This window comes from Leptidea sinapis, chromosome 19 (assembly GCF_905404315.1).
Source record: "Leptidea sinapis chromosome 19, ilLepSina1.1, whole genome shotgun sequence".
Classification (NCBI taxonomy): domain Eukaryota; kingdom Metazoa; phylum Arthropoda; class Insecta; order Lepidoptera; family Pieridae; genus Leptidea; species Leptidea sinapis.
This window is the reverse complement of record NC_066283.1, coordinates 7,034,562-7,047,723: the sequence shown is the minus strand read 5'-3', so window position 1 is coordinate 7,047,723 and position 13,162 is coordinate 7,034,562. Positions and strand designations below refer to the sequence as shown.

General features: G+C 32.6%; 3 protein-coding genes and 1 long non-coding RNA gene across 4 annotated transcripts in view; 1 reads left to right on the top strand and 3 right to left on the bottom strand.

The window, feature by feature from the left end:
- Nucleotides 1-13,162, top strand: part of LOC126969791 (uncharacterized) — a 37,997-nt gene that overhangs the window by 8,429 nt on the left and 16,406 nt on the right. The gene's annotated exons all lie outside the window — the stretch shown is intronic.
- LOC126969795 (uncharacterized) lies at nucleotides 1,603-4,994 on the bottom strand. Its single transcript, XM_050815362.1, has 2 exons — nucleotides 3,770-4,994; nucleotides 1,603-2,568 (listed from the first exon to the last, which is right to left on the bottom strand). Exons 1-2 carry the CDS (start codon nucleotides 4,656-4,658, stop codon nucleotides 1,742-1,744), a joined length of 1,716 nt encoding a protein of 571 aa, XP_050671319.1. The 5' UTR covers nucleotides 4,659-4,994; the 3' UTR covers nucleotides 1,603-1,741.
- On the bottom strand, nucleotides 5,395-6,015 carry LOC126969698 (neurofilament heavy polypeptide-like). The gene has a single exon (XM_050815245.1). It carries the CDS (start codon nucleotides 6,013-6,015, stop codon nucleotides 5,395-5,397), a length of 621 nt encoding a protein of 206 aa, XP_050671202.1.
- On the bottom strand, nucleotides 7,361-12,357 carry LOC126969821 (uncharacterized). The gene is made up of 3 exons (XR_007730463.1): nucleotides 12,167-12,357; nucleotides 9,884-9,948; nucleotides 7,361-7,429 (listed from the first exon to the last, which is right to left on the bottom strand). It is a non-coding gene; the product is annotated as an uncharacterized LOC126969821 (long non-coding RNA).

The following is a 13,162-nucleotide window of genomic DNA, read 5'->3' as shown; positions in this document are numbered from 1 at the left end:
TATTCCGGCTGATATGATGAAGGAGTTTCTTGGAACTTCTTATTAAAGCTTAACTTTTTCCGAAGTGATGGTAAATAATAAATTGTAGATATGTTGACATTCATAAGTATCAATTATCGAACTAAATGAATAAAGTAATTCTTGGTTGGTTGATTGATTTTTTATTCGAAATATCGTATCAGCGATATTCGACATAATATTATTTATGAAATACGTTCAAATATGGAATACGTTCTTAAATTAAAACAATTTGTTTTTTGTCAACACGAGAGATTGTTGTGATCTGCCAGAGTTATTGGGCCAAGGCTGTCAAGTGCACCAGTCTACTATGTACAATAATATATTGCATAAATAACATAACAAGTAAACTTTAAAATACACCTCTCGGCTCTCATATTACATAACAACTATAACACAAATAGTAAGTAGGCACATTACGAACTTGTGAAATGTTTGTTTAGCCCCATTCATATCTACCATTGATTTTGATTATCGATATATCTGACGACCTGTATAGCTGAGTGGTTAGCGATCCTACCTACTAAGCTAGAGGTCCCGGGTTCGAATCCCGGTAGGTGCAAGCATTTATATGATGAATATGGATTTTTGTTTCCGAGTCATGGATGTTTAAATGTATTTATGTATGTTTATATGAATTTATGTATGTTTAAGTAAGTATATTGTATTAAATATATCATTGTCTTGTAACCCATAACACAGGTCATATATGCTTAACTTGGGGCAAGATAATTTGTGTAAAAAGTGTGTCAATATTATTATTATATACAACGAAACTGTATTAGAGTGCGGCTTAACACAATCTTAAGGCGAAAAATATTTTAAAGGTTACCGTGGTTTGAGTTTGTGTAGGTATTAAGTTATGCTAGAAATATATATCTAGGTAAATAATTTATGTAACAAAAGACTTACCCCCTTATTTATAATAGTCTGCTAACTTAAAGCATTGCTAATTCTCACTCTGTCTTCTTCTATTGACCTAGGTTAGAATGAGAAAAAACTCTCCTAAGCGGCTGCTTAAAGTTAGCGGACCATTATGAATAAGGGGGTTAAACGCGTGTTAATATATTACCTACTAGTTGACCCGACAGACGTGTTCTGTATATAATAAATAAAATACAGTTTATTATGAATTTGTCAATAACATTTTATAACATTAAGAATTATTTCGTAAAACATGCTCCCTGTAGTTATAATGAAATTGTTTTATAGCAGAACTGTCAAACCATGAGTCAATAAATATTTTGATAGAAAATAATAATGGGTCCCAAATCGAAATAAAAGCAATTCTATCTCTCAAGTTCAACTAAAGTGCACTCCATGAAGTAATCTCCATTGAAATTAGCTTAGGAGTTCACTGGAAACAAACATCGGGACACTGGATTTATATATATGTACTAAGACTAGTAAAGTCCCACTCGTCCCTCGTGTGTATGCATGCCTGGTTAAGCATATTGTAGTTAAACTAACCTCATATTCAATGAAACGTAATGGGAAATCTTTCAACCTAAATAGCTTTTCTCAACAACACCTTTCCAACGATATAGCATGGGAGTCTGTAGATATAACAAATCCATATTAATTCTCTTTGTGTGTTTAATTCTTTGTATTTAATTATAATAATAAGCTTACTGGATTATATACAATTAAATGAAGTATTTAAACATTATAATAAATAATAATTAGGTAGATGAGTATATCACAGTTTATATTATTATACAAATCACGCGAAATCTGATAGGAAGTTATCGTTATTTTTATCCTCTTTTGAATCTGACTCCATATCTGTCTTTTCTGTGTTGTAATCGGATGACTCAAATATATTCATCTTAATTTCATCTTCGTTATTATGCTTCCTTACAGTTTTATATTCAGGGCTATCATCCGCAGACATGCTACTAACAGGATGTAGGTCTCTGTCGTTGATTTTTTTTGATGTCCTCGTAACGTAAGTTTTGTGAGTTCTCGTCACAGTTTTTTCCGACGTTGTTGATGCAATGTTAAATTCTTCCTCTAAATTGTCCTTTGACCAGTTCAGTGAAGAGTAATTACTTTCCTTCTCGTTATCGTCGCTCCATATTTTATCGTCCATTTTATTCGTGTTCATATTATTTGTTTCGTTTGGAGATACACCTGTTTCATTTTTTATTTTTGCGGATGCGATAATATTATTGTCATAATCATCATCGTCATTAAAAACTTCGAATTTAGAAATGAAATTTTTTCTTTCCAAATTATCTACTTTACTTTCTCCTTCCTCTTCGTATTTATGAATGTATACGGGTAATGTGGTTACTTTATGATGATATATATCAGCTTTTGTTGTATTATTCTTATGTGAAAAATAATTTTCAGTCACTGTAGTTGTGCGGCCTCTATGTAAATTATGATATTTGTATTTGCGTGTCGTACTAGGCATGTTGGTACGAGTTGGAAATGGTCGTTTTGTTCTATGTTGCAAGTGATGGAATGTTATCGGTGAAGTCTTGATTGGTTTCATATCTGGTGCATTTTTAATAGCTTCTATGAGAAGGTCAATTCCATCGTTAACTGCAAATTAAAACACACAGGTAGAAAGCCTGTTGTAACTACAAGTCTCTATCTTTATAATATATATGCTATACTGCATTATGACAAAAATTTTATGGTGATTAATAAGCGATTAATATATACACATACTTAAATAACGGGTAGTTCAACCGTAATGCAATTTATTGCCCAACTTTACTTACTTGACATTTCTGTGTTTCAGTATTTGACAAATTCAACCATGCAGAGGTACACAATTGAGCAGCGCGTTAAAATTGTTGAAACCTTTTACTTTCGTAAATTACCATTTTCATGGGCGTTCAAATCAAAATGCATTTCGTGCACTTCGTTTTTTTTTTTTAATATCACATATATATACATTGCCCAGTGACTGTTTGGTGTGGTTTATTGGCTAGTGGCATTATCGGGCCGTACTTCTTCCAAAATGAGATCGGCCAAGCAGTTACAGTGAATGGTGTTCGTTATCGCGATATGATAACGGACTTCTGTGACCAAATTGAGGATATGGACCTGGATCATATTCGGTTCCATCAGGATGGTGCTACTTGCCATACAGCCAACGAAACAATGGCACTTTTGCGCGAGAAATTCAATGACTGTGCTATCTCATGCTTTGGCGATGTTAATTGGCCGCCACCATTGTGTGATTTGACACCGCTCGACTTCCTTCTTTGGGGATATTTAAAAGAAAAGTGTACGACAATAAGACAAGAACAATTAAAGATCTAAAGGATGAGATAATTCGCCATATTAACGACATAGAACCTCAATTATGTCTCAGAGTCATTAAAAATATGGACCATCGGATAGAGGTATGCAACCGAAGCCTTGGCAAGTATTTAGCCGATATTTTGTTTCACACATAAATGTCATAGATCCTTCTATCATAATTAAAAATATTAAGATAATTGTCTGAAAACTTTTTGTTTTATTAACAATTAACATCGTGCGTTTTGGTTGGACCACCCTTTATTACGGCATGTAATAACAATAATAATACAAACAAAAATAAATATTTTATCGAAATGAACTATTATTTAAAATTAGATGTTTCTTAGCAACTTTAGTTGTGTACAAGTTACTTTAATAAAATATACATAGATATTTCACCTTCATTTAGGTATATAATGTTATATAGTTATCAAAAATTTTCATTAAAATCTATGATATCGATTAAACCTAGAAATTAATTAATAAATACCTGGAGAGACATTTACAGGTTTATTGTTCTTCATCAAATATTCCATTAACATTAACAAATAATCTATAGCGGCATCATCATTCATGGCTTCTCTTTTTCTTCTTGTTGTGATATTCGTGTTAAGATTTATATTTTTAAGTCTCTTAAGATTTAGAATTATTCTTTTAGAATTTTCTTCAATTGATTTTTTCCTTATGTTACTAACTTTTGTGTTATTAGTCTGTAGGCTTGATAATATAGCATAAATTTTATTCATAAACCTATTCTGAAGTGAATTGAAATTATTCAAGATATTTTTAATTTGAACCAGTTTGGTATCAAGAGTATCTTTTTTTTTATTAAATCTCTGTGTGTTAGGTTCCCAGTTTGTGGTATATCTGTATCGATGTAGATCCTTTTTCGCTTTTTGTTTTTCTGTTATTTTAATAAGATCATCCAAAATTAATGCAAATTTTTCTAAAGATTTTACGAAAGTGTCGATGGTATTTGTGATATATTGAATTTGTAATTTTTCTACGTCACTGGTAATCGTTAAATTTCTGTTTTGATAATAATCTATCAATATCTGCTTAAATTTGTCCACATCATTGTCAAAACTGTTCCCAACAAGAGACACATTTTTAGATTTTTTTAAATGCGATAACAATGTACGTAAAACTGCAATAGATTTTATTAAGACTTTGCTTTCTTGTTTTAATTCCTCTATCTTTAACTGGACGAATTTATTTTTAAAGTCCGATCCGCATGTACCAATGGTCCTGCATAATGTTCGCTTTATACTTTTATACGAAATCCTTCTAGATTTTGGAATGCTATATTTTGGAACAGTATTACTAAATAAGGTTTTCATGGTTGCAATTAATTGATATTCCCTTTTAGTATTGCCCATAGTTTCATTATTGTTTAGTTTGTGAAAGATGCTCTTAAGCAGGTGTTTTAATCGACACACCTTTCCACATTTTGTATCCTTGAATACTATATTAGGGGTGATTTCATTTTCTAAGAAACTTCTATGGCTTGTGTTCAATTTGTGAAATATATCATTGTTTACTGTTGCATTATATTGTTTAGAACTGTTGTTGTTATTAGCTATCGTATTGTTGGCAATCTTTATTATATCAATGCTATGTAATGATTGTTTTGAATTGTTATCGTAAGATGCATCTTTATGTACGACGTTGTATTTATAATAATCAAGCGATTTCTGTGACTGTTTTAATGTATTTACAAAATCCACTACCGTTTCATTGATGACATGTCTTATTGTGCTATTATCTAAAGAAATAAAATTTATGGTATTAGATAAATGATACAAAATTGTCATATACTAGCAACGTACTTTTGAAAATAATAATTTCCTTTCTGGTTAAGACACGAAAAATTAAAACTATACTTATAACAATGTTTAGTTTTAGTTTTGCCCGAAAGCTATGTCTAACATGGGCTAGTTACTACTGTATAGCAAAGACTAAAAATAGCATTAAGTATTAAACTTTTCTAAATCTGGTAAATGTTAAAAAATAAACTATATTGATTATATTTACATCATAACAGTGTTTATAGCTTTAAATAGGATTATTTGTATGTTTTAAATTGCTAATGTGGTTAATTGATTGTAAGCTGATCTACTTGCCTTGGAATAATATAGAAGATTGATCTTTCTGTAATGTTTGATTTACATTTCTCTTGAATCTATTTGATTCTTTTTCCTTCTTTTTAGGAGGATATTTCTTCTTCCAGTGTCTAATACTAGGTGGAAGACTGATGTCAGAATGTACTTTCGTCATCGATCGTTTTTGTATAATTTTTGTTATATTATTCAACTTGTTCATTTGTTCCTTTTGATTTTCATGTACAATCTTTTCAACTTTAGCCATCACTGTCTTCATAATAGCTTCAGCTATTTTGTAAGTATCGTTTTTGTTTTTCATATTCTCCAGGGCTGTTTTATAATATATCATATTTTGAGATTTTACATCTTTTTTTACTTGTTTTTGGGTTGGTTTTTTCTTTTGCGCAAGATTTTTTGAATTGTTTAGTTTTTTCACTTGCGACTTTTTTTTCGAATCTCTTTTATCGACAGGTGCTTTCTTAATTGGGGCTCTGTTCTTTGGGGCTTGTTTCTTTGGAGCCTCTTTGAATGGTCTCTTGTGCGGTTTCTTTACATTTTTAATCGGTTTAGACTTGTTGGTATACACCGATTTATTGTTATTCAAATCTTTGCGCTTTATAATGTTATTGTTCATTTTACCTTTCACATTTTTTTCAATTTTGTTGCCTTTTTCTGAAATAATACAATAAATAATATTTATGTAATGAAAATATTTTAAAGATATGCCTACATTTCCAAGATAATGATCATCTATTATATACCTTTTTCTAATCTTAAAAGCAAGCAGTAGTCCTAAGTATATATCTTTTCTGTTTTGGTGTTGCTAGTTTCCAGTAACGTTACTACATTACTACATCCTGAATGGATACCATTATAAGCATAGTAATGTTTATACGTACCCATTCAGGATACACCTTCAGGTTCATGTAATTGATGAAATTGCCAAAAACAATGAGCAATGGGCATTATCCCGATAGTTATAATTTTTAATCAAAAAATTTCGATGGGACCTTGAAAACCTTCACAAGCACATATGACATGCGGTGTGGATGGCCCACTTTGGCGTCATTTGGGTGTATTAATATCTCCCTGGTACTAAATTTATATAAGTTAATCGATGGCACGTAAAAATAAATAAATAATATAAAACTTACTATCGGGACAGAAACTAAGTACATGACAATCCCAGCGACCGTTCGCATCACAGTCACAGACTGTGCACCCGATGCACCAGTCAGCTATAAAAAAAGAACGAATTGTAGTAAAAGAAATTTTACGTGCCTTCAAAAATAAGATCGATTAGATACCAAAAATGTTTCATATGCCTTTAACGATTCCCATACATATAACAAAATTGAAACTTTTTAATGTCTGTACACTAAATAGTAAAAGCTCCTTATTCGCGCTTCCTTCATTAGCGTTTTTCAATTCGCGGATTAAAAAAATGTGATCCAATTCTTATACACACGGTTAATGATTTCTTTACTTGCGGATCTAATCGGTACATAGATACATACTTGTTAACAAAAAAGGTTTCCAAAAGGTATCCAACCCCATATCCTTTGTAAACTCGTCGCCAAGTGGACTTAAATAATAGACTTATTAAGGAAGCTTTATAAATTGCCATGCAATGAAAAATTAGAATATTCTCTAAGCCATTACCTTAGGCTGAAGATAATAATTAATCAATATGGTCAAAACCTTCAATAACACTGATTTTTTTTGCACCTAGGAACGTATCCCCTATAATCCCATATAATTCATAATATAACCATTCTATTTCATTCGCATCATATTTACGGAACATATAGCAGCGAATAAAAAGCTTTTAAAGTATTAAAAAAAACAGTTTGGGTCTTTTTTGGCTAATTTCAAATTGTCATGCGGAGATGGTTGCTCATATTTGAGGTTCACTCATAGCTAGGTAGACCAGGTTGTGGTCTCTCTTTCTACCGCCCATGATGAGGAGAAAGACTCACCCGGTGGACATCCTTCACTGAAACTCGACTCGTAAGGCTTACATTGCTGAGGCGTTTGCTTCCGCAGTACTGTAACAAAAGTAATGTTGTATTTAGAAAAATAAACCATTTCTTAATAATACATTTCTCTTTATAAGTCAACAAGTAGAAATTTGGCGATGGGCACAAATGGCTTAATATAAAAAACTAAAATATATATTATTACAGCTAAGTATATATAAAGTAATGTGCCGATCAAACAATTTAGTAGTATTAATTTTATACTAAAACCAGTCTGGCCAGTGTCTGCAGTGGTGAACGCCCAATGGTTCACGAACGTTCATTGGAATGAGGAGGTGGAACCAATACCTTAACACGTCAGCATTGCAGCGGGAAAAGAATGAAAGCAAAAAGAAAAATTGGAGCGCAGCGGCGGAGGTCCACCCAAGAGAATCCACCCACTTTAAGTGAGTAATACGGCACTGGCTGCACCAATACTGATGCCAATAAATAAATAAAATCATTTACGTTACTCTGAGATCTGACGACAGATTGTACAAGGAAAATTTCAAGAACTGGGGAATTCAATGAAAAATGAATGCATGATCACCAATCTTCTTCGCCTCTGTTGTTCCTTTAAGTTTCTTTTAAACTAATACTAACTCTTTCGTAGAGAGTACTCCAGACGTACCTTCATAATATACCAACTTTTTTAAAGCTTAAAATACCAGCTATTCTAGACCCAAAGACGGCAATTGTCCTGTAGAGCTATTCCACTAAAAAACTGCAACTGCTCTGCAATGCCACGCCTGTCAAAAATGACAAATTTGACATATCAGTTCCACTAAACAGGTCTCTTTCAGTTATTTTGCAGGAACGCTGCGATGCAGGAATAGCTATTCCCACTTAAAATTTCAGTGCAAAAGTTGCTTATGATCTACTTCATTATAACTGCATGCAAAATAACTGCATGAAAACTGCTGCCATAACAGTTCAAATATCAAAATAATTTAAGGGACGATAATTTACGATTATTTTGCAGTAAGCATGCAGTAAAACAGCTGCACGACTCAAATCACAAGCGTAGCAGTACAGTTGCAGTTATTAAACAGAATTGCCGTCACTTACTACACATTACATTTCTTTAATGTCACTTGTGGCTTGGCTACAGCGAAGGGCGCTGAAGTGGAACGAGACGCGTCGAGACTCTGGCTCCTTTTTATGTCCAAGCTTATTCAGGTCGTGTTGGTTTGGTGTAGGTTGGACTGTTTCTTCGGCTGCCGTGTATTCGGCAAAATGTCACAAATATGTCGGTGTCAGCGAGTCTTACATGATTGGGCCATTTGATGTCGAGACACTCGGTGTCCCTGAGCATGTATAAAGTTCTATACATTATGCTACAATAGGGTTACTAGGCCGATAGCGCTGGCAGCTATATCATTCAACTGATCAGCCTAGCTATCCAATGCGGAAATGCTGCCAGTTGGTACACTTAGTCGTAGTGATAGTTTTAACTTCATGTAATCATATAAAGGCTTGTTAATATAATAATTATAAGCATTGTTTTGTTTTGAATTGGTGTATTATATCTTTAGAAATCTACATGATATGAGAAGGAAACACGGTCGGTGGATGTTAGAGCATTGCCGACAACTGACTGGCTCTGGTCAAGCGTGACCGACGATTAACTATGCTGTGATTTATGAGCTCTTTGCATAATACATTTACTTTTAAACTTATTATTATTATTAATTATTTATATATTTTATTGAGGACTTGAGTTGTGTTTCCCTGTGCTTTCCCCGAAACATTAAAAGAATAGGGGAGTCCCAGGCCCAAGGGTGTCGTATTATGAGACTTAGGGCATTTACCAGTCTTCATTTTAACGAGGCTTCTTTGCACATAATGCCGTCTAGATTATGGTACCACCACGGCGCCTATTTCTGCCGTGGAGCAGTAATGTGTAAGCATTATTGTGTTTCGGTTTGAAGGGCGCCGTAGCTAGTGAAATTACTCGGCAAATGAGACTTAACATCTCATGTCTCAAGGTGACGAGCACAAACATAGTGCCGCTCAGAATTTTAGGGCTTTTCAATACTACATTGTAATCGGCAGGGCGTATCAATTACCATCAACTCAACGTCCTGCTCGTCTTGTCCTTTATTTTCACAATAAAAAAATTACAACGCACTAATGACGTTTGTGTGAAACTCGAGGCAAATATATTTAATCAGTGACAATACTTAAATTGATTATCTGCACATTCGCTATCTTTATATAATAATTATATAAAGGATAAAGACGGCATTGGTTTTATTCCCCATCAACCGCATACTCCTATAAATATCGCTTAAAATCGTAGAGTTTGGTTTTCTGGGTGGTTGGGACTATTTATGTTTAATTATTTGCCTCAGAGTTATATTGAAAATGAGGTTTGTTCATTAGAACGTGAGAGATGAATTGGTCACTATTATATTACATATATTTAGTTTACATTATGTATATACTAGTATATATATATAGATTTCAAGAGCCAACTCATACCATCTCTGGCAGCGTCGCGGAAGAAAATATCGCTAAGTGCCAAGCTCCGCCGAAACCTCGCCTCCCTGTAAGAATAGCAGATTATAGCGAAAGTGTTAGCACTCAAGATTCCACCGAATCAGAGAATCTGTCCGGGCAATAAAGGTGCTTGTCAGACGCAAGGTTGCGCTAAAAAATACTTAGAAGGGCACCCAACTACGTCACACATTAAAATGTCGTTTAGTTGTAAAATGTCAAAACAAAATATGTTTATTCTACTCAAGTATTAGAGACCACTGAATTGTATAAATACCACTGGACATTCTATTCGCTATATTTAACAGCAAATGTTGCCACTTGCGAGCGTCCAGAGAACTAGTTTTGACGTATAATACAAATGGCTGCGAGAGAAGCGAACAATAATGTAAAGTATTTTTGCATTTTGAATTAATTTCGGTCGTTTCCCGTGTTATTTATACATCAGGAATCAACGTAATAATATACGATTTTTTTTTTGTAAATAGTTTACCTATCGATGATTGTTTAGCTGAGGTTGTCATCACTAGTTTTAGTACCGCAGACTATCGCTACATGGCCAACAGCGCCAAAATGACGAATATCAAAAAGGCACAAAAGCACTTTGACAGCCGCCAGTCCAGTGGTATATAGTAGTGGTCAGTGTATAGAGATTCTTGTATAACAACTATACGGAACGAAAAGTGTATCACTTTTGTAGACAAAGCATCTTTATCTTTTATCTGAAAGATAAAGAAAATGTTACATTAACATTAATAATACAAAGATACAATAGAGTACTTGTACTATGTGTATATCTAGCTGATTCTATTTTATTTCGTAAGATTTGCGTTAAACAGTAACAAATGTACCAACTTTCACAGGCTAGATTTCACTGTCATACAAAATAACGATAGATTTTCGATTTCAACTTAAATAACAATATAATAATAATAATAAATACTTAACTGGTATTAAGTGATCTTGTTATATACATAATAATATAGCGACGACCCCTATAGCCCAGTGGTTAGTTGCGCTGCCTACTGCCTTGTAACTAATTCTAGTAGGCTTCATAAGATACATAATAGCTTTAAGGGTAAATGTATACACTTCTACAATAAAGTCCCAGCCACTGTTCAGGCATTATCTATAAATAAATTTAAATGTTTTATAAAAAAATGGCTCTGTCGTAAATCCTATTACTCCACTGCTGAATATCTAAATGATCGGACAGCCTGGGACTAGATTGTAATTATTTTATAGCGATAGAAATGACTGTACAATATTGTATATTTTTATTGAAAAGAGCGCAAAAAAAAGAATGCTGGGAGAGTTTCTTGCACCACTTCTTCTCTCTCAGAGCGCCATTTGTTTCCGAAGCGGTAGTAGTATCTAGTAGTATAAGAAATGACATCAAAAAGAATTCTAAAGGAATCAATTTTGAGAAAATTTTTATGCCTTTTTTTTTATACTGAGCATGAAGGTCCTGGGTTCGAATCCCGGTAGGTGCTAGCAGATGCCGGTGCAGATATTTATATGATGAATATGAATGTTTGTTTCCGAGTCATGGATGTTTATATGTATTTATGTATGTTTAAGTAAGTATATTGTATTAAATATTATGTCATCGTTGTCTTGTACCCATAGTACAAGCTATGCCTAGTTTGGGACAAGATAAATTGTGTAAAAGTGTGTCAATATCATTATTATTTATTTATTAATATTAGTTATACATAATATAATAGAAACACTCCCGAGCGGCCAAACAATAGTATAACTTTAAAACAGATTTTTGCAGGTAATTCTTTAGTGTCGAGTTAATACATTTATAAAAACAAAGAGTAAATTATTACTCTTTGTTTTTATTTAATATCTATGCGGTATAATAAAAAAAAAATTATACTGTCTTTTAAAGGCTGTCTGTAGGGCATGGAGGCCTATTTTCAGCGTTAAATTAAAATTATAAGTAATTGAGGTATATTTTCGAGAGTCGGGACTTTTACATTGGAAAATTACTCCTTTTTTAGGATCTTTTCTCAGAATTTCTTAAATATTAGTCATTTTTGAGTTTGAAATGAAAAATGATATAGCATCTATATTTCACCTTAATTTCTTGATAACATTTGTATTTTGTTATGTGTTAATAATTTTCCAGTTGTTTTTTAATCTAATGAGTTATGGATCACATTTTTTGGACTTTTATAAAGTATAAACCTAAACTTTCTGAGCTGGTTGACTAACCATAAACTAATTTTGAAGTATAATATAATTAAACAAAGAAAATACCTTTTACCAAAATGGTGATACTTTTTCTTATCGCATCTCCTTTTGTCTCTCGGCCAGCACAACGCACTCTTATTATTTTGACAGAAGCACAGATAGCAGGCACTTGGTTCAATGTTATTCCGTCCTATATCCTTCTGGAAGAAGTACCCCACTTCTGGGCATGAGGTAATGTTCCTGGTGATATGGCTCTCCACGGGTTGATCTGTCGCCACCACAAAGTAATAAGTAAAGTTAATAATTTTAAACATTTCCAAAAACTTTTCGGGGACATTTTTATTTATTTAATTATTTATTACACTTTTTTGACACCACATTAACAAAATATAACTTAAATACTAACATACATAATAACATCATATGGTGCAAATGGCGGTCTTATCAATATATAGTGATCTCTTCCATGCAACCATTAGTTATTACTAATAACAATATAAGAGATAGACAGTACATTAAAAGGGGTAAGAAAAGTGTCAAAAATATACACACACATAGTATATACTATACTTAAATATAGATAAATATATAAGAATGTAAAATAGTACGTAAATAAAAAGTAGAAACTATAATTAACATTTCTGAATTGTTGAATTATGTAGATTGATACAATACATACAGATACTATCAAATAGAGGACAGATAATGGTTTTTTAGTTAATTTTTAAAGGACGCTAACGATTGTGCTTAATGGATAGTAAGCGGCAGTTGATTCCAAAGAGTGATGGCATTAATAGTGAAAGAAAAGTGATAGCTGTCAGATCAGATTTTTATGTGTCTTAACTAGCAAACTCACATAACAAAAAGTTTTATTTAATGTAAATGATGCTTCACCATCGAAACTTCTCTCGTAAATGTCAAATCAAATCAAATTAAATCAAACTCAGTTCATTCACGTAGGTCACGGAAATGACACTTATTACTTACAAATCATTTCAATTACAATATAATATGTAAAATGTAAAATGATGCAACAAACACACTCAAACGTCAAATAGCCAA

Excerpts from the sequence above, each read along its gene's own strand:
- LOC126969698 (XM_050815245.1), bottom strand. The coding sequence starts at position 6,015 with ATGAACAATAACATTATAAAGCGCAAAGATTTGAATAACAATAAATCG.
- LOC126969795 (XM_050815362.1), bottom strand. The coding sequence starts at position 4,658 with ATGGGCAATACTAAAAGGGAATATCAATTAATTGCAACCATGAAAACC. Across the intron at positions 2,569-3,769 it reads ACCTGTAAATGTCTCTCCAG|TTAACGATGGAATTGACCTT; the intron begins GTATTTATTAAT and ends TTTAATTTGCAG.